At 37.3% G+C, this 22,794-nt stretch overlaps 2 protein-coding genes across 6 annotated transcripts in view; both read left to right on the top strand.

The window, feature by feature from the left end:
* LOC132145285 (uncharacterized) overlaps positions 1-15,631 on the top strand; it is a 40,655-nt gene extending 25,024 nt beyond the window's left edge. The window contains exons 4-22 of the mRNA XM_059556174.1: positions 1,316-2,975; positions 5,810-5,857; positions 6,961-7,079; positions 8,532-8,730; positions 9,029-9,168; positions 9,262-9,388; positions 9,493-9,528; positions 9,630-9,769; positions 10,077-10,203; positions 10,642-10,796; positions 10,933-11,059; positions 11,340-11,372; positions 11,530-11,642; positions 11,770-11,899; positions 12,036-12,175; positions 12,286-12,409; positions 12,505-12,663; positions 12,777-12,936; positions 15,183-15,631. Coding sequence (XP_059412157.1) covers positions 1,316-2,975; positions 5,810-5,857; positions 6,961-7,079; positions 8,532-8,730; positions 9,029-9,168; positions 9,262-9,388; positions 9,493-9,528; positions 9,630-9,769; positions 10,077-10,203; positions 10,642-10,796; positions 10,933-11,059; positions 11,340-11,372; positions 11,530-11,642; positions 11,770-11,899; positions 12,036-12,175; positions 12,286-12,409; positions 12,505-12,663; positions 12,777-12,936; positions 15,183-15,271 — 3,826 coding nt within the window. The 3' untranslated portion in view covers positions 15,272-15,631. The remainder of the gene's footprint in view (positions 1-1,315; positions 2,976-5,809; positions 5,858-6,960; positions 7,080-8,531; positions 8,731-9,028; positions 9,169-9,261; positions 9,389-9,492; positions 9,529-9,629; positions 9,770-10,076; positions 10,204-10,641; positions 10,797-10,932; positions 11,060-11,339; positions 11,373-11,529; positions 11,643-11,769; positions 11,900-12,035; positions 12,176-12,285; positions 12,410-12,504; positions 12,664-12,776; positions 12,937-15,182) is intronic.
* A 565-nt stretch (positions 15,632-16,196) lies between these two features.
* LOC132144711 (annexin A2-like) lies at positions 16,197-21,472 on the top strand. 5 transcript variants are annotated; one of them, XM_059555266.1, is made up of 14 exons: positions 16,210-16,321; positions 16,757-16,926; positions 17,275-17,347; positions 17,489-17,591; positions 17,702-17,790; positions 18,226-18,339; positions 18,482-18,572; positions 18,739-18,818; positions 18,976-19,014; positions 19,808-19,898; positions 20,271-20,378; positions 20,498-20,553; positions 21,111-21,218; positions 21,302-21,472. In XM_059555266.1, exons 3-14 carry the CDS (start codon positions 17,306-17,308, stop codon positions 21,359-21,361), a joined length of 981 nt encoding a protein of 326 aa, XP_059411249.1. In that variant the 5' UTR covers positions 16,210-16,321; positions 16,757-16,926; positions 17,275-17,305; the 3' UTR covers positions 21,362-21,472. The 5 variants fall into 5 exon arrangements, with proteins under 5 accessions (XP_059411250.1, XP_059411249.1, XP_059411248.1 ...); XM_059555265.1 differs by having other exon boundaries at positions 16,215-16,321; positions 16,754-16,926; XM_059555267.1 differs by lacking the exon at positions 20,271-20,378 and having other exon boundaries at positions 16,197-16,245; positions 16,322-16,926.
* Positions 21,473-22,794: the final 1,322 nt, after the last annotated feature.

Here is a 22,794-nt window from a genome sequence, read left to right as displayed (position 1 = left end):
ATGAGAATTTCTTAGAATGTTTATTAAAATGTATCAATTATTTCTTAAACTGCAAGGAACGGAAGCTGGAATGTAATGCTCAGTTTTACCACCAGGGGGCGTGATTTACCGTAGCAGATCCAGAGGGACTAGTTCTGCCAACTGAACTTGATACCTCTCCCTTTAAATGTAGCAGGGCTAAATGCAGTGGGAAAATAAACTATATGACATGTAGCACCTTTTTTCTCTGTTCTCAGAGTTAGATTATATGAAGCGACACTTCCTCTTTATCTTGTCTTTGTGTCTTGCCTTTAATCAAATTGCAATTGTTTCTTTAATATCCATTACACATCGATATCTCTTCATTCTTGTGATGAAGTGGAAATAAACTAAAACTACTGATGTAATGTTCAAATGTGTGCACCTGTATGGTTTGATGTGTATATTAATCCTAGTATATAATGTGTGAGCATTCAATTTATACTATTTCTATTTTTCAGTGTGATTGTGTGTGGAATGAGTGTTTAATTTACTATACATTCTGTGACTAAAGGAGACAAACATTTTTGGTGTTAGTTCTTTCTTATGTCTGTAAGTTATAGCCAGACAAATACATACACTATATAGCCCTTGTTTTTAGTGGTGGCATTATAATGCCATGTCAGTTGATAGTCTATGACAGGTAAAAATGCATTACTACAAAGATGAGAAGACATAGCTTTTGAGGGTAGTGATACATTGCATTGCAATTATGAACTGGATCTTTATATATAATGTTGAAAAAGACAGCGCCACCATACCACTTGACATTTTACACATTTATTGACTATATTTACTGTTATTGTTACATGCTTAATGTTGTAAAGTTATTACATAAAATAGCCTGTTCCATTAGTACATTTTTAATGTGGAATATTTTCTGAAGTTCCACTCACCTTTTTACAATTGTATAAGGCTGATTAATTTTGAAGTGCCCTTTAACACATCGTTTCTCCCGAAACTCAACTATGCACATTGCAAGACACTCCCATATACTAAAAAGGGACAATTATTCCTTGTATGGTCTTCTACTTTACATGTGCATTTGTATTCAGTGCTTATCATGCTTCTACTTTAAATATGAATGTATTTATTCAGGGTTTCATAAACCAAACAAGCGTCAAATTCCATATCACATGAACAGAATTTGTTCTTAAAACTGTCAAGGTTCTCCATATTTATTGTTCATAGACCTCAAGTGTACAGTAGTCACGTATTATAAAATCTTTAAAAGCTTTGAAAGCTTTTAAAAGATGATTAATGTTTTTTCTATTTGACTTTTACCCTTTTGTTCTAGGTTCTTTCATGCATCTACTGTTCTCAGTACAGTGATTGAAGAGTCAGAAACAGAGAACCAAGTGGAAACGGAGACTGGATCTGATACAGACATGAGCTCTGGCGTTGCAGTGCTAAGTACAAAGCTCAGTCGACCATCATCTTCTCGAGGGGGCAGAGATGATATCATGGTGGTCCGCAAAGTGTCCCTGGTCAGCCCTGACAAAGAGGGCACCTTTGGTAGCTATGGAACTCCATTGGACAGCGTTAGGCTTAGAGATCAGTCAGAACCAAGCAAAGCCAGTCCTGAGCTTGAGAGGAGGTGGAAAAGTCTCCATTCTAGCTCTGAAGAACAGCAGTCCAGCTTCACAGAGAATTCAGACAACACGTTTACAGAAAGCCCATACCTGCGTTCCTCTCAACTGTCCTCCAGCAATGTAAAAGGAATTTACACATCTCATTTTCGCTCTCATGAGACCCAGCCTACTGCATTCTCCTCAGAGACTGACGGTAGCCTAGACAACAGTAACTGGAAAGTTAGGGAGAGCGAAGATTGTCAGAGTAGTGAGAGTTACACTGGTAGGAGGAGCCGGGAGGAGCTTAATTTACCTGTAGCGAGAGAGGGAGAGCAGGAGATAAGAAAAACAGTCTTTGACTCACAGGCACATTTCGATTCCCCGTTGATGATCGTGGAGGCAGATGACTCTGATGTTTTCCAAGCTACACGGGTAGAGCTGATTCCCTCACCCACTGACCCTGAGCCTGAGCCTCTTTCTTCTCCATCCTTCTCAGAAATGGATAACCTGGTAGACACTCTCAAGAGCATGGAGCGACCGGTCCGGCAAAGGGTTCAACGCACCCCATCCAACACTCCCTTCTCTTCACTGCCACCTATTGATGAGGATTCACCAATCTCACCCCCTACTCCACTCTCTCCTCGTACTCCAATCTCACCTTTTACTGAGCCCAAGTTGTTAAATGGAGTTTCTAGTTTGCCTTTAGACATTGGCTTTAACTGGAGTACCCCCAAAGACATGCGCTCTCCATTGACCATGATGAAGGAACAGCAGCTCGGAGAGACCCAAAATCGGGGGCTCTCTCTGCCTCTGCGAGCTTCGGCCCTCAGCAGCATCGTCATGCGCAGGGGCTCCCTCAATGATCTGAGTCCTGAAGAAAGTCCTACTAAAGGACTCTCGAATGGAGGCTCATCTCGCCTGGAAAACAGCTTCTTCTTCCAGCCAACTGAGAATGGCAAGGCATCAAACCGCTCCATCTTTCGTGCAGCCTCTCTCCCTGAGATCAGTCCCAGTCATGAGCGCATAAGCTCAGCAACCAATGGATCTGACACCTTGCTCGGTTCCCGTTTTGAGCGCTTCTCGTACCTCACATCTCCATCAAATTCCCTCAGTGGGATCGCTGAAACTTCTCGAATAAGCATGGCTCCATCTGTCCAACACAACTCACAAGATACCTCCAGTTTTGACCACAAGTCCACTATGGAACTTTACCGCTCTCTGCCCTCCGAAACACTTCTCAAGAACTCTCAACCTTTGGGTCTTCAGCGCAGCAGTAGTTTAGATGGAGGTTTTCTAATCAATGACACCAAGAGCTTCCAAGTGGACAAAAAGCCAGAACCAGAGCAGAACTTACTCCTCAAATACAGAGCCTTCCCTGATGCATATGTGAGTATTGCTTTGTCACAATGCATATATTTTCATCATCAAACACATAGTCACTACAAGAGTAAAATATCTTTGAAACACAGTGCCATGGTGAAGTTTACCACACTGAGAATCAGGGCATGGAATCAATGAGAGTGTTGTTTTCGTATTATGTCATTGCTCTGTTTCTCCCAGTCCTAGTCAGCCACTTAGTGTAACCTGATATGAAACTACTTACACCAAGCATTGTGTAACATAGTATGTGGATTGTTTTAGACCTCAAACGTCCGATGGGCTTTGTTTTTAGACCTGGACAGGTGAAGGATGCCCTAAACCTAGTTTACTCAGCCTTGTTCCTTGATATCTTGCTCCATTCCAACCCTCCTACAGACCTGCTTATAATTATAGGCTGCGTCATTATAGTTGCAACTAAACCCTGCAAAAACACTCTGCAAGACTCTCCGGGAGTTGGAATGAGCACCTCAGCCTTAAACCTCAGTGAATAAAAGGCTAGAAGGGGTGTTTTTGTCACCTCACCAATAAGGGTTTACAATAGAGATTGAGGGGAGTATACATTACCTCAGTCCTCATGCAATATTCACGTTTCCTCTTGTCCTCCAAAAGGGACACTGAGCAGTTCTGTAGAGTCTTTTTTATTACTGCCTATCTCTACTGTACAAAGCCTGAGTTTGCAAGTCAAATTTTGATTATAACCAAAAGCAGCTTCACCAAAACTGTAGTTTGGTTAGGGTTTGGAGATACTATTTGAAGGTGTTACCTTCATCTGGTAAAGGAATCATGCTCATTTTCATTCCTCAGGGTTTTCTCAAATCCAGAAAAAAAAGACTTCTGAGAGGTTTGTCTTTAGAGAGTAACTTCAAATTATCAAACACTAACACACAGCTTGACCTCTGTCATTCACGTCATACAGATCTTGCTCTATGTTGACATAGAGTGTTGACATAGAGTGATGATGTTGAGTTATCTGACAGATCAACCCACATTCAACTTTATATTACAATTCAATATGCAAAAATTTGTCACTTTATGCAACATAAGCCCATTTACTGGATTATATAACAATATCATAATATGCAAACCCCCTAAATAATAATTGTTTGGTTTCCTGTAGTTATGCATAGAGCAGTGTTCTTCTTGAAATGATATATTTTCATAACACCAAAATGAAAATTGATTGACACTGTATATAATTAGGCTGGTTTCCTATTGACTGCATTTCTCAAAGCATGATTGTGTAAGACAAAACAGACAGTTTTTGCCATTCGAAAAACCATGGGAATAATCAAGCTGAATTGGCACTTTTTTCAGTAGGCAGGGAAAGAAGGAGAGGCTGATGGAATGTGACATTATTATCTTACTGCTTTCGCTTTGTCTCCTCTAATTAGCCTTGATAATTTTCCTAGGCAGGCTATATCAAGTCCCACTCAGACACACCCTTCTTTGGGTTGGCAGTAGCTTACTGAATATTTGCCAGTTGGAACAGAAATAGCGAAAACAATTATTTCACCTTGATGCTTCACACATCCCTATAGGCTACAGTATATAGACTCATTTTCAGTTTCCTACTGGATGCTAGGAGTATACAGCACTTCATATGATTGATGTAGCTGTTGTAACTACCAGCAAAAGGCTCCATAAAAGGTTAGTTTTTAAAGGTTTAGTTATATCCAGAAGTTAAAATTAAGACCCACCCCAAACAAAAGAAGGCACATTTAAAGCAGTATGTGTAAGTTGGTTAGATATCTATAAGATGTCACATTCACTGTTCCATTGAGTTGATAGATTGACTGTAGAGATACCAACTACATCTCACACCCATTTTCACTATGCATATTTGAAATATTCTGACATTCTGTAAAACATATTTTCATGATATCTGACAGTGAGACGGACATATAGGTGGTTTATAGAGGTATAGCATCTGCATTATGCTCATGTATTTGACTTTTCACTGAGAGCATCCCCATATGCAAACAGAGACATTTGACTTGGGCTCTTGTGTAATGTTTTCTTAAGTCTAACCTGGCCATGCCTCATTGCAAGTGCAAAGGCACGTCGCTTGTCAAAGTCTGGGAAGGGCTTTTCATCACCTCCTACATACATAAATATGCGGCATTTGCAAACAAACAATGTGATCTTGACATGAAATGTAGAAATGTTACATTCATCAAAAGCCATTAATCCACACAAGAACCTCATGACCATTTCACCTGATGAACTGACCTCTTGATTTCCATTTCAAAAAGCCAACAAATCTGCAGTGTTGATGTCATTCTCAGTTAGTTTTTCCCTAATGTATATATTTTCCCTGAGGAACTCTAAGTACAATAAATACCATTCAGTAAATTTTTGCTGCATTCCAGTGCTTTTTTTAGAAAAGAGTCTGGTGACAATAAGGTCGTGGGCCTCTTGCATCTTCCTGCGTGTGATCTTGAGAGGTAGAAACTTGTAGAAGTACTTGTTCTTGTCAGATGTTAGGTATAGGAGTGTATTGGTTTCTTGAAATGCCAAAGTTGATAATCAAGGGATCTAAATTTCAATACAATTAGCTTCTTTTGAACATAATAAAATTCATTTAATTATCCTAAGTTCATGTGACATGAACCTTTGAACTGAACACTGTGTAAAGGAATGTCTGATCATATTGTCTCTGCGGTTTCTGACTGATCTTATCATAATAGTGTTATATTTTACTTATCACTATAGAGCAAACATACTCTGAACATTTTAATTGTAATGTTTTCTTAATATAGAAGTTACTCACTGTTGTGTTTATATCTGTGTTTGTTTGAATGAGGCTTCATCTCATTTAAATATTCATTTTCTTTATTTAGCTCACAAAAGAAAAGGAGCATGGCAAGCTCAATCCACGACCTGGGAAGGTGAGATGTTTCACACAAATGTCCTTTCTTTTCTTACTGATATAAAATTAATGGCTTAACTGATCTGGCTAGACCAAGCCTTGCATGTATTCGCTCTACTGCATGTGCTTATTATATTGAAGAAAAAGTGACAGCATGTACCTGGTTTCTACTTGTGAGGAAAGCCTGAGGCTGGTGTTTAAGAACAGGAGGGGGATATTGGTGGTTGTGTAACAAGCCCACAGTGCTCTGCAGATGGTGTTAATAACATGTTTAGACCCACTTCATCTGCCAAACACACGTTTGGACAGTCACGGATTATAAAAAGAGAACTACATATGACATGACTAACAGCAAGTGACATGATGTTCTTTTTCAAAGAAAAGATGAATTTTTAGTACTGACACACCAAATTTGTGTTTTCTACTTGGAGGTTAGAAAATAAAGTGATTTATTTATTTATTCATTCATTCATTCTCTACGGCAGAAACATGCTTTCCAGAGCATTCATGTGAGATTTTAAAGATATGAAATTCATTTGTATGGTATTGTATAATAGAATTATTCATATTATCTCAAAAGACATGGTTAATTATTTCTATTAGCGCTTTTAGCATTCACTCATTCAGGTTTGCTATCTGGTGGAAACCACAATAACGCTTTTCCAGTATGCATGATTCAACTCGCCACGGTGACATTTACTAAATGTGTATTTAATATATTTGACAACCCGTAGTTTTTACGATGCATACATCTCTACTGAATTAGTTTTGGTTGACATTCTTGTATTCTTCATTAGATGCAGTGTAAAAGATTTAGAAAAGGTCACCGAAACTGGCTTGTCAAGCTTGTTCTTGCATATTCTTGTCCTTTCCTTCTCTGAAATTGTCGTGTGTGTAATACTGCAGCCTTGAGGATTTTAGACCATAAAAGTGACTTTCAAAAGTAGGACAGTGCAAATGGATATGTCTTACTGTCGGTGCAGGACAAAGGAATATTGTCCCTTGTCCAATATAAGCACATCTGGTGCCCCTAGTGGTTGAGATGGTTAAATATTAAACAATGCAGTCTTTGTAGAAAGGATTGGTGGGTCTTTTTTCAGTTGTTTCTTTTTTTTCTGTTAGATGTTAATCTATGACAAGCCTGGAATGACCGGTGAGAGAATTGAAGTGCGTGGTGATGTTGTGGACGCCACACCATGGGAGTTTACAGACACTATTTCAATCAGAGTGATCAGAGGAGGGTGAGTGGCAAACAAACATTGAGCACTTCCTAGCTGACCTGATATGCTCACATAAGCTTTCACATATACATTTAATTTCTCTTACTTCTGATGTTTATTTTGTACATAATTTTAAATGTGCACTTAAGGGCACAAGGTTTTGAAGATGCATATGTTTGCAGGCAACATACACTACCATTCAGAATTTGCTTTTGTGATGGCAAAGCTTAATTTTCTGCAGCAATTACACCATCCTTCAGAAATCATTCTAATGTTCTGATTTGTTGCTTCTTATTATCAATGTTGAAAACAGTTGTACTGCTTAATATTTCTGTGGAATCCGTAATACATTTTTTTCAGGAGAACAATGTTTATTTGAAATCTTTTGTTACAATGTTAAAGTCTTTACTGTATTCATCTTTTTAATTTTTTTATTGGCCATTATCCTGCAACTACAGAGCATTCTTTTTATTAATTACTTAAAGTAATTAAAATTAAATATTGAAATGGTTCAGGTCATGCTTTTTTCATAAACATAGACATAATTCAATAATAATGCTGTTCAGGATAATGCAAAATATTACTGACACAGAACAGTAAATATACAGGAGTATATATTAATGCACACTAAATATTGTAGTCACATGGGCTAGTAAAGCAAATCAGACACATTCCACATCAGTCTTAACATGCAGACTCTCCCTGCCTCCCAGCAATAAAACATCTTCATATCACTGCAAAAATAATTAACTGCAGAAACTCTAGTTTATATGCTAATTGCTGTTTTTGAATTATACCTTTTTATACTAACAGGAACATCTAAAATCTACTGTTACATCTACCTTTTTCACTGATGAATGTTTATGCATAAGCAACTTCATGTTTCCTTAGTAATTTATCTGAGTGATCAGTCAATGTCAGCTGTATTGTAGTTTGACAGACGATGTCATAACATACGTATCGTGTTGTTACAAATGATTTTGCTCCATCAAGGTGTCAAAACACATGTATTTAAAAAAAGGGTCATTTTTATTTTAATATATTTTATAATGAATTTAATTTCTGTGATGGCAAAGCTGAATTTTTACTACAATCTTTGGTGTCGCATGATCCTTCAGAAATCATTCTAATAGGCTAACTTGGTGCTAAATATATATTTATTATTATAATCAAAGTTACATTTCATTTACATATTATTGTAAGGTCCGATTCTCGCCATTAACAAACCATGAGCTACTTTTGCTTCAATAAATTCCTAATTTGCTGCTCATTAATAGTTAGTTAGGTAGTTGTTAAGTCTAGGTATTGGGTTAGGGATGTATGGTCCTGCAGAATATGTGCTTTTGAAGTACTAATAAACAGCCAATATGCATGCTAATAAGTGACTAGTTAATAGTGAGAATTGATCTCTTTACTGAAGTGTTATCGTATGTTCTTTTCCTCACATTATGTCTTGTGTATTGTCTTGCAAAGTTGGGTGTTGTATGAGAAGCCAGAATTCAAAGGGGAAAAGATCGCTCTGGATGAGGGGGACATTGAGCTGACAAATCCATTTGGACCACCGGATGAAGAGGTGGTTGATCAGCAGAATGGAACAGCACAGGATCCTGAGGAAGAGGAACATGAGCTTAAGAGGAAGTTCATCATCGGATCCATACGGCGAGCAGTGAGAGTATGTCAGACTTGTGTTTACATTTCTTGTTAGTTGAAATTCAAGTTTGTAAACATTCTGCTATAGACAGATCATAAGAGCTGACATTGTTTTAGCTTGTAAATGTGTCTGGGATGGATGGATTTCCATTTCCATATTATGAAAGGTTCAAGGGCGCCACCTTGCGTCCTCAAGCGGAAATGTGCTAATATTTTGGCGGGATTTCTACAGACTTTTTAGGAACTCGGGCTTGCATAAGTAAAGTCTTTGTAAAGAGTTTTGTTGTTTTTTTTTTTGTTTTTTTTTTTGGCCTTTCCAGGATTACAGCGTTCCTGAAATCTGCCTTTTCCCAGACGAAAATGCAGAAGGCAAGAAGGTCACATTCAGAGACACATCAGAAGACTCCAGAATTTTTGGCTTCCCAGTCAAAGCAAACTCCATCATCATCAATGCTGGACTGTGAGTGATCAGTGCACCTTATTCCAAATTCCATTCTGTTTGGGCTCGGTGGCAGTGTACATTTGTTAACATCATGTGTTTGATCTCCTCCAGATGGTTGGTGTTTGCAGAGCCCTTCTTTCAGGGTGTACCGCGAGTGCTTGAAGTCGGGGGATTCTCCACCCCAGCTGCCTGGGGCGTCACACATCCGTATGTGGGCTCCCTACACCCACTTAAAATAGTGAGCATTTCCTCCTCAGTCTACTGTCCTTTTGGGGAATGATTCCACAGCAATATCAGTAATAAAATGAGGTATATTAATACAAATGTTTTTCTTTTTTTTAGGGTGAACCTAGAGTGGAGAACCTCTATGAGCCAAAAGTATGTGTTTCATCAACTGCCATCTAATTAAGTAGTAATGTATCTGATGTACTTTATGGGATCAGTGATCATTCATGTTTGATATAATTTGTTTTCAATAGATTGTGCTCTATGAAAAACCATATTTCACTGGTAAAAGCAGAGAAATCTACAGCAGCATGAGAGATTTCCTGTCAAGAGTGGAGAAGCAGCAGTCATTGTTTATGTTCAGTGCAGGATCCCTTAAAGTTATTGGAGGCTGGTGAGTATTGAAATTATGTGTGTTTGATTGAGAATAAAGTGAGGAAGAGAACAAGATCTGATATATGTGACCCTGGGACACAAAACTGGTATATTTGTAGCAATAGCCAACAATACATTGTATGGGTAAAATTATTTATTTAAATCATTACGAAATTAAGTAAAAATGATGAAATCTCATCTCATCTTATGACTGGTTTTGTGGTCCAGGGTCACATGTTTACTATGCATAGTATGCGGGACTTTATCTGACTTCTTTTTGTTGTACTGTTCTCTATTCTGTTGTGCTTACTCGATCTGTCTTCTAGCTGGGTGGGCTATGAGAAGGAGGGTTTCCGGGGTCACCAGTATCTTCTGGAGGAGGGAGAGTACCATGACTGGCGGGTGTGGGGAGGAGTGAACTCAGAGCTGCGCTCAGTCAGAGTCATCCAAGCTGTAAGACAAACATTATGATAAAATCTCACTGAAATTCATACCATTTAGTAAAAAAATATATATATATTTGGGATTTGAACCCCCAACCTTGCACTTGCTAATACAATGCTCTACCAGTTGAGCTACAGGAACACATATAGTATATTATATTAATATACTACTACTACTACTACTACTACTAAAAATATATAATATGTGTTTTAAAATATTTTAAATTAAATTTGTGTGACTAGCTATAAATACATGTACATTGATTTAAAAATGAAAATATTAATATATTTTATTAAGTAAATAAATAAATAATTCACTTTTGAATTAATTTAAGCTTGCACAATATTTTGCTGTTTAGAGCACTTCATCATTAAACATTATTGTACACAAAATTAATAGATTAATTTTAAGTGTTCTTTTTTGGACTGTAATATCTGCTTCTTGTAGGACCTCTCTGAGCCCCTGCTGGTCTTATATGGGATGCCTGAAGAAGAGAAAGCAGAGAGTGAAGATCCCACGTTTGAGGTGACAGAAGCTGTCGCAGATGTGGAGCTGTTTGGGTTCGGCATCAACACTCGCTCCATCCACGTGCTGAGTGGAGCGTATGTTCTGATCTCTCTGTCTCTCTGAGTCACCATAAATCTCTTCCACATGCAATATCTGATAGTTATTGTCATAATGCAGTCTGGTAGATCGAGTCAAGTTTTAATAAGTATGTACATTTCTTCCTTTCCTCAGGTGGGTAGCCTACTCTCATGTGGATTTCTCAGGTAACCAGTACGTCTTGGAGAAAGGCTTCTACAACAACTGTGGAGACTGGGGCTCTGGAGACCACCGCATCTGCTCCATACAGCCCATCCTCACAGTAAGTCAGAGGCGTTTCATTATTCATTCATCTAATCCAAACAGTTTGTGTGTGCACGGACTATTGACTCAAATTGTGTGTGGTTAAAAATGTTTCACATAAAGAGGTATCATCATAAATTCTTGTGCATTATTTGATAACCACATGCAATCCATTTAAATGTGCTGAAGTAGTATTAATGTATTTCTTCAACATGGATTGTTTCATGAATTCCTCTGTGAATTTCCATTTAATAGTCTGTCCTTGATTTCATTAAAGCGGTTGTTCTTGTGTATTTCAGGCACCTAGTGAAGAACCCAGCTTCAGAAATGAGGTAAGATGAGTCTCTTGTGTTTACCTAGGCTGCAAATATACAGTAAAAACATTAATATTGTGAAATATTATTACTAGCTAAAATTACTTTTTTCTTGTTTTAAAATGTAATTCCTTTGGTGGAAAAGCTGATCTTTTTGTTTTCCCCTTTGCTGCAGGTGCTGCTCTACTCGGAGCCAGATTTCCAAGGCACATGTAGGGTTTGTCATCAGAACCAGGGCTGTTTGCCTGAAAGGCTCATTGTTAAGTCCTGCAGGGTGGTGGGAGGAAGGTTAGTGAGAAAATTTAAGATGGGGTAAAGGTTTAGAGAATACAGTATAGAGTGGCCGCAAAATTTATTTCAGTGACTTCTTTGAGACACTTTGAATTTGTATACTGAATTTGTACGTTCATTTCAGTTGGGTGCTTTATGGAGGAGAGAAGTTCACAGGAAACATGTATGTTCTGTCTGAAGGAGATTATCCCAACCTGACCAGCATGGGCATCCCAACTGACTCGGACATTCGCTCTGTCAAAGCAGTTCCAATGGTGAGAAGAAACTGCTTTCTTGCTAAATATATTTCTTGAAAAGAGGTGGACACATGATCCAATGAGAAACCTGTTGACAAGTGATTTTACCACATATATCTTTATTTCTTTTTTTGTCTGTTTTTCTCTCTTTCAGACCTTTTCAGTGCCGTCAGTCTCACTCTTTGGACTGGAGTGCTTTGAGGGTCGGGAGGTCACCATCGATACACATATTTTCAACATGCGGGAGGAAGGATTTAATACACATTTTCTCTCTGTCAGGGTCAATAGTGGTTGGTGAGTTTGCAGTATTTCATATTATTGGTTCATATTAGTACATTTGTGGTTTAATTACTATTTTTAATTAAATTTTCTCATATATCTAAACCATGTCAATCTCTTTGCAGCTGGGTGTTATGTGAACATAGTAACTACAGGGGGCGCCAGTTCCTTTTGGAGCCCATTGAAATCACAAACTGGCACAAATTCAGTTCTCTTTCCTGTATTGGCTCCTTGTTTCCAATCAGACAAGTTAGTATCACCTTCACATGACCAATGATTTGCACAAGACGACTTGAAAACAGCATTTCTTACATGTTTTTAATTGCGTGTTTATATCCCTATAGAAACAAAGACTGTTCCGCATCAAAAATAAAGAGACGGGCCACTACATATCAGTGCAGGGTGGTGTTGAGGACATGAAGACGGGCCGTGTGGTCGTCACAGAGCAGGTGGAGGCAATGAGTGACATTTGGCTTTACCAGGACGGGCTAATCAAAAACAAGGTATTTTGCACCCCATGAAGTGGATGATTAATACATGTATAATTATTAATTGTTTAAAACTTCTTGAAGTCACCCCCTCTAAGATTTTTGATCATGTGCTCTCTGTATCTCAGCTGGCTCGAACCATGAGTCTGCAGGTGATGGGTAATGTGGAGTCAGGTGCTAAGGTGGTGCTGTGGACTGAAACGCGTGTTCCAGTGCAGACGTGGAGCGCTCAGGTCAGCGGCGCAATCTCCAGCATCACCTTCCCTGGAATGGTGCTGGATATCAAGGGTGAGATTTAGTTTAGTGCTTTATGTACAAAGCACAAGCTTTACTACTGTCTGTTATGACTCATTATTTATTTTATTTTATTAGTGGTGCAGGCATCACTATTACTATTCGCCTTGACAAAACTTTGGCGCGCTACTCCTCCCGCATTTTTTGTCACAGACCCATGAATGAGATGTCAAAACGTGCGGCTTATTGAGGAGAGGTGTGCTATGACTTTTCTAAGCAATCTGACATACGATATTCGTACAGCGGACGAAGAAAATGTGTAAAAATATCCCATAGACTTAACATTGGAAAAATTATCTGACCTTATTTCTTTGGATCAGAAAGACATAGAGGCTTGGGAGTGGGCTCATTTGACTCGGCCTATCAAGCAGTCCATATGTAGTGACCTGACAACTTAATATCCATGCCCTAGCAACCACTTTTAGCACCCTAGCAACTGTTTAGCTACATTTAAAAGCTATATATCAGCAAAATAACAATACAGAAACACTGACTCTGGCTTTTTGGATTCAGGCTGGCCAATAGTCTTTAAATAACACCCCATAAACTATATAGCCACACCATAGCAACCATATAGAGCACCCTAGCAACCATATAGCAATATAAAGTACTTATATCATGGCTCCACATCATCACACAGGCATCATGGGTGGCTACAGGGCGCCGAGTTTTGCCACTGCAAGCACCACTCACATTTTCTTCAGGAAATGTACATTCTAGTTATTTATAAGATTGCTATTTGTTTACTATTTACCATCATTACCATTATCATTATTATCATTCCTATTAATACATTAAAAATATCAATAGAATATCAATATTCTGAACTTTATATACTTTTATATTTACTATGCATTCAGTTTTTTGTTAATTATGTTAGCTATCATTAAAGAGAGTTTGAGAAATAATCAAAAGTTTGGGGTCAATACTTGATTCATTCAAGAAATGAATACTTTTAACCAGGAAGGCTACATTAAATTAATAAAAATTGTCAGTAGAGATGTAAACTTTTTTACAAAAAAGTTATATATTAATATATTTATATTATATATTTATTAATAAGAAATATTAAAGGGATACTCCACCCCATGATGAAAGTTTTGTCATTAATCACTTACCCCCATGGCGTTCCAAACCCATAAAAGCTTTGTTTGTCCTCAGAACACAATTTAAGATATTTTGTATGAAAACCGGGAGGCTTGTCCCATGGACTGCCAAGTAATTTACACCGTCAAGGTCCAGAAAAGTATGAAAGACATTGTCAGAATAGTCCGGCTGCCATCAGTGGTTCTGTCTGAGTTTAATGAAGCGACAAGATTATTTTTTGTACGCAAAGAAAAAAAAAACCTCTATATCTCTCCCCATCACTGTAGCGCCATTTTGGAGGATTTCCGCTTAACGCAAGCAGCTTACGCTCTTCTGTGTCAGCCGCGCTGCACAGATGCACTGTTTTCATGCAAGTCAAAGCTTAACCACATGTAGAAAACATATCCTTTTGTCGCGGCTGATACAGAAAAGCGTACGCAGTTTGCATTCAGCGGATGTTCTCCAAAATGGCGCTATGGTGATGCGGAGAGACACAAAAGAGACGAATTGTTGAATAAAGTCATTATTTTTTGTTTTATTCGCGTACACATAGTATTCTCGTCACTTTATAAAATTCAGATTGAACCACTGATGGCAGCTGGACTATTCTGACGATGTCTTTCATACTTTTCTGGACCTTGACAGTGCAGGTTACTTGGCAGTTGATGGGTCAGTCACAAGCCTCCTGGTTTTCATCCAAAATATCTTAAATTGTGTTCCGAAGACGAACTAAGCTTTTACAGGTTTGGAAGGACATTGGGGTAAGTGATTAATTACAACATTTTCATTTGGGGGTGGAGTAACCCTTTAAGCAGCACAACTGTTTTCTACTTTGAAAATAAGAAAAGTTTCTCAACTAGAAAATCAGCATAGCAAAATGTTTCTGAAGGATCGTGACAATGAAAAGTCATTACTTGAGTAATGCCTGTTGCAAATTCAGCTTTGACATCACAGGAATGAATGACATTTTAAATATTTTAAATTTAAACATATATTAAAATAGAAAACAGTAATTTTAAATATAAATTTTATAAATATGTGGATTTAGACCTAAAAATCATGATTTTGGCAACAAATTTCCATATCCATGTTATTTGACAACTACTAAAGAGACAAAAAACATTCTCCAGCAATATAATTACTCTTTTTTACAGGGGGTAAGCAATACGACAAACAACACTTAGTGATTCGAGAAGAGAACGAGGAACATGCCAGCCAACAGTGGGAGCTGGAATTCGTTTGATCTCGCCCTGTCTCTCCTTCATCTGACCCCCTTCTCCTTCTGACTCCACCCACTCGTCCTGCCCCAACAACACAAACACTGTCTATGATCTGATACAGTATACTATTAGGGGACCTCTGCTCTGAGTCATGCTTACATACAATCAGAAGATGCTGGACAGGAAAAGTTTCTCGTGTCAGTAGAGACTGTATAATAGATCAAATGGATCAATGTATTGTGATTTAAAAATGAGAAAGAAGTAGATGTCAGATATCATTTAACATGCTAGTGTTCTTGAAATGTAAATCTCTCGCCTGTGATGTGTTTTATTTGCAAATAATTTGAATAAAACATATTACCTACAGGTTATTTACACACTAATGATGGTGCTGGTGGTTAAGTCACTCAAAAACCTTTTTTTTTGTTTTCCCTTGCATCACATGAAAATCTCATCATCGTATATGAATCTTTCGAAGCATTCTTTTTTTTCTGCTCATTATATTTGTTTACAAGCTAACGGTTATTTTTTATAAACATTTGACAGACTGGGTATATTCTGATATGTAAGCTTTAATATCAATGCCTGCAATAAGATTATAGTCATTGCAAAAGTACTGGAGCTGATCCTTGCAGATTTCGGTCTGCACTGTTTTGTTTTTTTTCAAGTGTGCTGATGTCAGTCAATAAAAAGTTGCCATGTGTTTGGACAACCAGGAAACTTTATGTATAAATGTTATTTTCAAAGCACAATGTGAAATATGTAACAGGGAGTGGCTTTAATTTTGTAATAAAACTGTAAAAAATAATAATCATGTCGGAATTCACAATTTTTTACCTCAATGTTGGCTATTGAAGTTTTAGTATCTGTGTAAATATTGTATAACTGTTCATCAAAAACAACTTGCATTGTCATATTTTTGTTATTGTGTAGTTTTAATGAGTTTCATGAGTTTCGGACTGGAGTGGCGAGGTCAAGAGTTGCGTGGTTGCTGCGTGTAAGATGTCTGATTATGGCTGCTGATGAATGACAAGTATGCAGATGCTTGTACTGATGCCATTTTGTATGTTCAGGTTTACAAATCAAACGCCACACCTGATGATGTTGCTCTTTTAGGTGGAGGTCAATTCTCGTGATATTTTCAACATTTGACTTGAGTTTATGTACACAGTCGTCACATTCAAGTTCAGCTCCACTAACGCCTTTGTTGACATTAATAACACGTTCACACATTTCTCAAATTACAACCTGTTTTAATGCAGCGTTTAGCAACTACCGTCGAACTCTGTTTAAATTTACATCTACTAATTTGAGAGTTCTCTTTCTAAGAATCTTGGTAATTCAGAAATGGTTGTTTTGGGAAGCAATCTAGTCAATTGAGTCTTCCAGTTACGCAGGTTTTTAAAGTTCTTGTGTGTGGAGTCAAGGTTACACCCATGGGATATCTGATCTGACCTAAGCTATTGAGAGCTTGTTTGGTTTGAGACATCTTGTACTTCTTGCAGCAGGCGAGCCTGAGAAATACGGCGTATGGGTGCCATTTATTTCTCAATAACGATTTAAAACCGTGAGTTTTCATCTTGCACTATTTGAAAGGGCAGACCAGGAGTCACCAAAAAAAAAGGAAGAAAGAAAGACTGAAATCTCATCGGACCCTTCAATTCTAAGTCTTCAGCAGGTTAACTACTTTAACTAATCTTCACCTAAATAGTCTTTTTTAAGTAGGTAAACTAAAATTTCTTCTAAACATATTTGCTTTCCTTTTTTTAAGAAGGATCATAGCTGATTTCAATTAAATTTGCACTGATATTTTAAGTGAGAATGAAGTTAATTTCATTGTTTAATAATTTCTCTATTTTTGCTAAAAGAAATAAATGTATTTATTTACACTATTTCTTGGAGAACAATGTGCTTTTTATTATTTTTGTCTTTTTTTCGGTCTTTAAAATGTCATCCATAATTCATTGTGTTATTGTGAAAGTAAATGTGAAACTTTATTAGTGAAATTTTTATTTTTTTTTTTCAGCACAGCTTGTGCATAACGTCCTTTTCCTGTCATGGAGACAGAAGCTAAGTCACAGGAAACATCTCTACTTACGGTGAATGTTTTCATCTGTACATTTTTCTCTGAAACTCCGAATCATCTCAATCCCTTTGTTTTTCTAAATCAGGATTCTTTTCTTCTACATTCTCCATCGTCCCTCGCCTATTTTTTTTTATTTTTTTTTATAATCCCACAGTCTGAAGGCATGTGGTGGGGCACCCTGGGGTCTGTGCGGCCCTTCCCAAATTTTCGTCCCGAGAGAGATATTACAGTCCTACACACTGCACTGGAGAAGAAAGGTACAGCTATATAAATGCTCATGGGGTATGATTGTGGTAGTAAAAGTCAATCTGCTAGTATTCCTTTGTACTTAAAAGTTATTTCAAACTACCATATATTTCTGTTAAAGATGTGAGCACAATTGTGAGAATACTAACCAATCGCAGTAATGCTCAGAGACGATCTCTTGCCCAGGCATACAAGAATTTCTCACAAAAGGTAAATCAGAAACAAATTCATCTCCAAATCATCACAAGCTAGTCTGTCTGTGGGTGGCGTTCAGGTTGTGTTCTTTAGAGGCCAGTTACTATAAGAAGTGACCAAATGTCCCCACAAGGATAGTAAAAATTAGTATCACATATAATTCCCATCAGGAAAATGCCCTTATAAACATACTAAACACTTTAAATAATGTCTTAATGTACATTTAAAAATAAAGAAAGGCTTGTGAGGATTTGGTTTAGAGGATATGAAATATCATTAACTCAGTATAAAATCAATAAAAGTCAATGGATAATCCTTATCATATTACAGAAATGTGTGTGTGATATGTGTGACATAACAGTGGATCGTGTGTGTGTGTGTGTGTGTGTGTGTGTGTGTGTGTGTGTGTGTGTGTGTGTGTGTGTGTGTGTGTGTGTGTGTGTGCTACAGGAATTGGACGCAAGTCTGAAGAAGGTTCTTTCTGGTGATCTGCAGTCTCTGATACTTGGACTGATGATGATACCAGAGCAGTTTGAGGCCTATCGCTTACGCAAAGCCATGGAGGTTTGGCATTAATCACTAGTATAGTGCTAGATCTATAGTGCTATGAGTATGCAATTACATGACTGTGTGGGTGATCATCAGCAAACAGTTCATTATAGTTCAGTATCCATTCAGACTGTATTCATTTTTTGTGTGTGTCCAGGGTGCTGGTACAGATGAAGAAACTCTTTTAGAGATTTTGTGCACAAGGACACCACAGCAGCTCTCTGACATCAGGGCTGCATACAATCAAGGTGCTTTAGGAATTATTCTCAAAATGGAAAAATGTTTAATTTAATTAATGCAATTAAATGCCTCATTTTTTGGAGCGTCTCACATTTAACCCTGCTCACACTTAAAGCTTTGCATATAGGTTTCTATAGTCTGTGTTTGAATGTTTCAACATTGTCACTCTAACAGAGTATAAGCGGGATTTGGAGAAAGACTTGATAAGTGAAACCAGTGGAGATTTTTCAAAGCTCATTGTGGCATTGTTGCAGGTAAGAAGTGTGATGCCTCCTGTCTTGAATCGCAGTTAAATATTTATCACCACCAATTTTACTTTGTTGATACAGCATCATAGGCTATGTCAGTATCTTGTGCTAGTAATTATGCTCATTCTCTCAGTATTTTTTCCCTCTCTCTCTCTTTTATCAGAAAGATAATGGGCCAGAAATGATTGACCAGGATACAGCAGTAAGTCCATATACATTTACGACAGATTTGTCATTTTAGGATGAATGGTTCTTTTAAAAGATTTCAAGTGCTCTCAAGTCACCCTGCACTCCCGTGACTGCTTTCATGTCATATTAGGAGATTTAGTTAATGAACGTTTAACCTCTGGGGCACTATTTTAATGTTCTAAGCCCATGGTCTAAATCACTCGGCACAGGTGCCCTCTGTCAGTGCGTGTCCAAATCCAGTCTTGCTAGTTTAACGGTCAGCGCATGCACGTGCGTATGGAATAAGCAAAGTGTACGAGTATTGTGCACCCGCCTATAGGCGCATATTACTAATGCACTCTTTAAAAAACAAAGAAAAAATATTGAGCCAGACTTTAGACCAGGAATGAGTTGGTCTGCCACAGTCTAATTTCAGTTCCTCAAAATAGCACCGCACCAACAATGCGCCTGAACACAGATCTTTTTTAGACCAGCACGCCCATGGGCGCACAAATGGGTGCAAATGCATTTGCTGTTTAAACAACGCAACTGGGAACTGCGTAGGGGTTGAATCTAGCAAAAACACTTGTGCCCATGATGTTGACTTTTCTTTGTTTGATATGTTGTACTGCAACTGCCCCTACTGAGACCTCTAGATGACATTGGAAGCAGGATCTGGTTATAGGAATTTCAGATTTAGATCACAGGGTTGACAGATAAACAGACTTTTATTAGAATTCAACTCCGATAAGATGCATATTTCATATACCTGATTGAATTGTGTGATTGAAATCAGTATAATTTTTTTTTTCTATTTTGTTTTACAGTCTTTATCTGAGGAGCTGAAAAACAAGAAACCTGCAGCTGATATTTGGATCAAAATACTCACCACAAGAAACCCAGACCATCTCAGGACTGGTGGGTTGCAAGTGCTTGTGTGTGTGTGTGTGTGTGTGTGTGTGTGTGTGTGTGTGTGTGTGTGTGTGTGTGTGTGTGTGTGTGTGTGTGTGTGTGTGTGTGTGTGTTTCTGAGCTATAATTTCAGAGACAAATTTGTTGGGAAATGTGCATGAGATGTTTCAGATAGTTTCATTATTACAGTTTTATATCTATTGTTGGTAGTTCTAGTGTTTGGAAAGGTTGGTGTTTCCTGTATCATACACACTTGTAACATGCAAATCCTTGGAACATATCCATCTGTACTGTTTAAGCCTTCTTGTATGGTATTTGTAAGGCTGACATTGACAAATATTTCCAATGTGTGTGAACAGTAACGTTATTTCTACTTTAGTGCTTGAAAAACTGGAGTTTGAGAAAGGCCAGACAGTGGAGGATGCTTTAGAGGGACATTTTAAAGGGCTCATCTCTGGAGACCTGAAAAAGGGCTTAAAGACTCTAGGTAAAACTGGTTTATGTGTGTTTGAGGATGTATTAATGCTTGTGTGCTTAATGTGTAATGATCAGTTAATGTAAAGCCACAAAACATTTGCAATTGATCTTTTTTCTTTTTCTCATCAGTACGATGTATACAGAACCAGAATTTATTCTTGGCACAACGGATCCAAACTATGAAAGTACGATGTATTTGTTTTGTTTTAGAAATATCTTAAGCATTAATTGATGCTGCTACTAAATTATCTACTTTAAAACTTCTGTGTGCATGATCAGATTTTACCAGCATTTATATCCCAAATATCCCAACCAAGGGCACCAAATATCCCAACTAAGAGTAAAGTAAAACCTAAAATCATCTATGTGTTGGCCTAAAATACAAAAAGGTTTATTTGAGGGTTTTGTATAAGGTTAGTGGATAAAAAAAATTAAATTAGCTTAATTCAAATTCAAAGTCTCAGTCATCATAGAAAATGTTTTATGTGTACACAGTTACAAATACTAGTATAAACTTACTTATTAGTATAAACATTGTTTTGCATGGCAGGTATGTATCAATATAAAATTATGTTAATTCCTGAATACAATAAGCTAGATCCATGCACAGCACTTGCAAATGCAAAACAGCAAGTTATTTTAAACAACATTACATGGATATTGAGATCACTGCTTGTCGATACACTGTATCATTCTCAGCTATAGATATGTGTTGACCGATACTCTGTCCTGTACTCTGAAGGCACCGGTGGTCCAGGGTGTGATGGTGGCTCACAGTGAGGAGGATCTACTGAGAGTTAGAGTTGCATACCTTCAGTCAACAGGAACTTCACTGTACACAGCCTTACAGGTCTCCATTCACACACACACATCTTTATAACTTCACCATCATTTCACCAACATTATTATTGTTTTCTTTCTTTTTTTCAATAGAAGCAGTTTAAAGGTGAACTCCAGCAGGGTTTGTTGGCTATATGTCGTGCAGAAGATTAGAAGTAATACTGTGTATGACACAAATGATAAACATTTATGTGCATTCAGTGAAATCATTCCATTCATTTTAATTGCTGTTAAACAAAAGCCTTGTGTCTGAAAATAAATAAAGAAATAAAATGTAACTGAGAATTGCAGCACTGTACTTTATGTATCCATGTGGAAAGCAATGTAGTTTAAATAACACAATTTTCATCTTTATGTCAGTTATGACTTTTTTTCTCATAATTTTCATTACTTTTTCATTTCAGAATTTTGTCATCTATATCGTGGGGAAGTTGTGGCCTAATGGTTAGAGATTCGGACTAGCAATCGAAGGGTTGTGAGTTCGAGTCTCGGGCCATCAGGAATTGTGGGTGGGGGAGTACATGTACAGTGCTCTCTCCACCCTCAATACCATGACTTAGGTGCCCTTGAGCAAGGCATCGAACCCCCAGCTGCTCCCTGGGTGCCGCAGCGATGAGAGAAAAAAACGTGGACAAATCATTCACTCTTGTTCAATGCGAATGCAGTATGTCGGAATATGAGCAGTCATTTTTTTCGTCATTAATCGGGTGCCGATAGCGCGCACTCACAGATGAGACCTGAATAGCACACGTTAATGTGTTCATAAACTAAACGCATTTAATGGTACAATTTGTGAAATATTTGCAGTAAAATATCCAAAAACCACTAGGTTAGTGTTATATATTTTGTCCAGCTGATTACTAACAATATCTCTAATGTTTTCAACTACTTGTAAATCATGAGAAAATTCCCATTTTCAACGTTAGTTGCCCTGTTACCGCCTTTACTGACGTAGAAACCACGGGACAACAGTGTCGTGGACAAATGCGGAAGTAGCTTCGTGACAAACTTCAACTGGAAAGAGATAGATAGAATATTCTTATTTTATTTTTTTGAAAGTATAGTTTTTCCATAAACATAGCACATACCAAACTGTACCGAAACCATGAATCTAAAACCGTGAAACACACCAAACCGTGAAAAAGTTGAACCGTGCCACCCCTAATATATATATATATATATATGTGTGTGTGTGTGTGTGTGTGTGTGTGTAGTGCTTGCGTCAAACAACGAATCGCAATTAATCAATTAATTATTATTTTTTTTAATAAAATATGTTTGTGTACTGTGTATATTTATTATGTATAGGCTATATAAATACACACACATACAGTATTTATGAAAATACTTACATGTGTGTGTGTGTGTATATGTGTATATATATGTATATATATATATATATATATATATATATATATATATAAATACATTCTTACATTTTATATTTAATATGTAAACAACATTTTTAATATGTTTGTATTTATATATACATAATATACACAAAATTATTTGGATGTAATTCAACACGATTCATTTTTTGACAGCACTAATATACAGTATAGGCCTATACATTATATATATATATA

Source organism: Carassius carassius, chromosome 8 (assembly GCF_963082965.1).
Source record: "Carassius carassius chromosome 8, fCarCar2.1, whole genome shotgun sequence".
NCBI classification, from domain to species: Eukaryota; Metazoa; Chordata; class Actinopteri; order Cypriniformes; family Cyprinidae; genus Carassius; species Carassius carassius.
This window is presented reverse-complemented; position numbering and strand designations above follow the sequence as displayed.

Excerpts from the sequence above, each read along its gene's own strand:
- LOC132144711 (XM_059555266.1), top strand. The coding sequence starts at position 17,306 with ATGGAGACAGAAGCTAAGTCACAGGAAACATCTCTACTTACG. Across the intron at positions 18,819-18,975 it reads TCATTGTGGCATTGTTGCAG|AAAGATAATGGGCCAGAAAT; the intron begins GTAAGAAGTGTG and ends CTCTTTTATCAG. Across the intron at positions 20,379-20,497 it reads AAAGGGCTTAAAGACTCTAG|TACGATGTATACAGAACCAG; the intron begins GTAAAACTGGTT and ends TTTTCTCATCAG.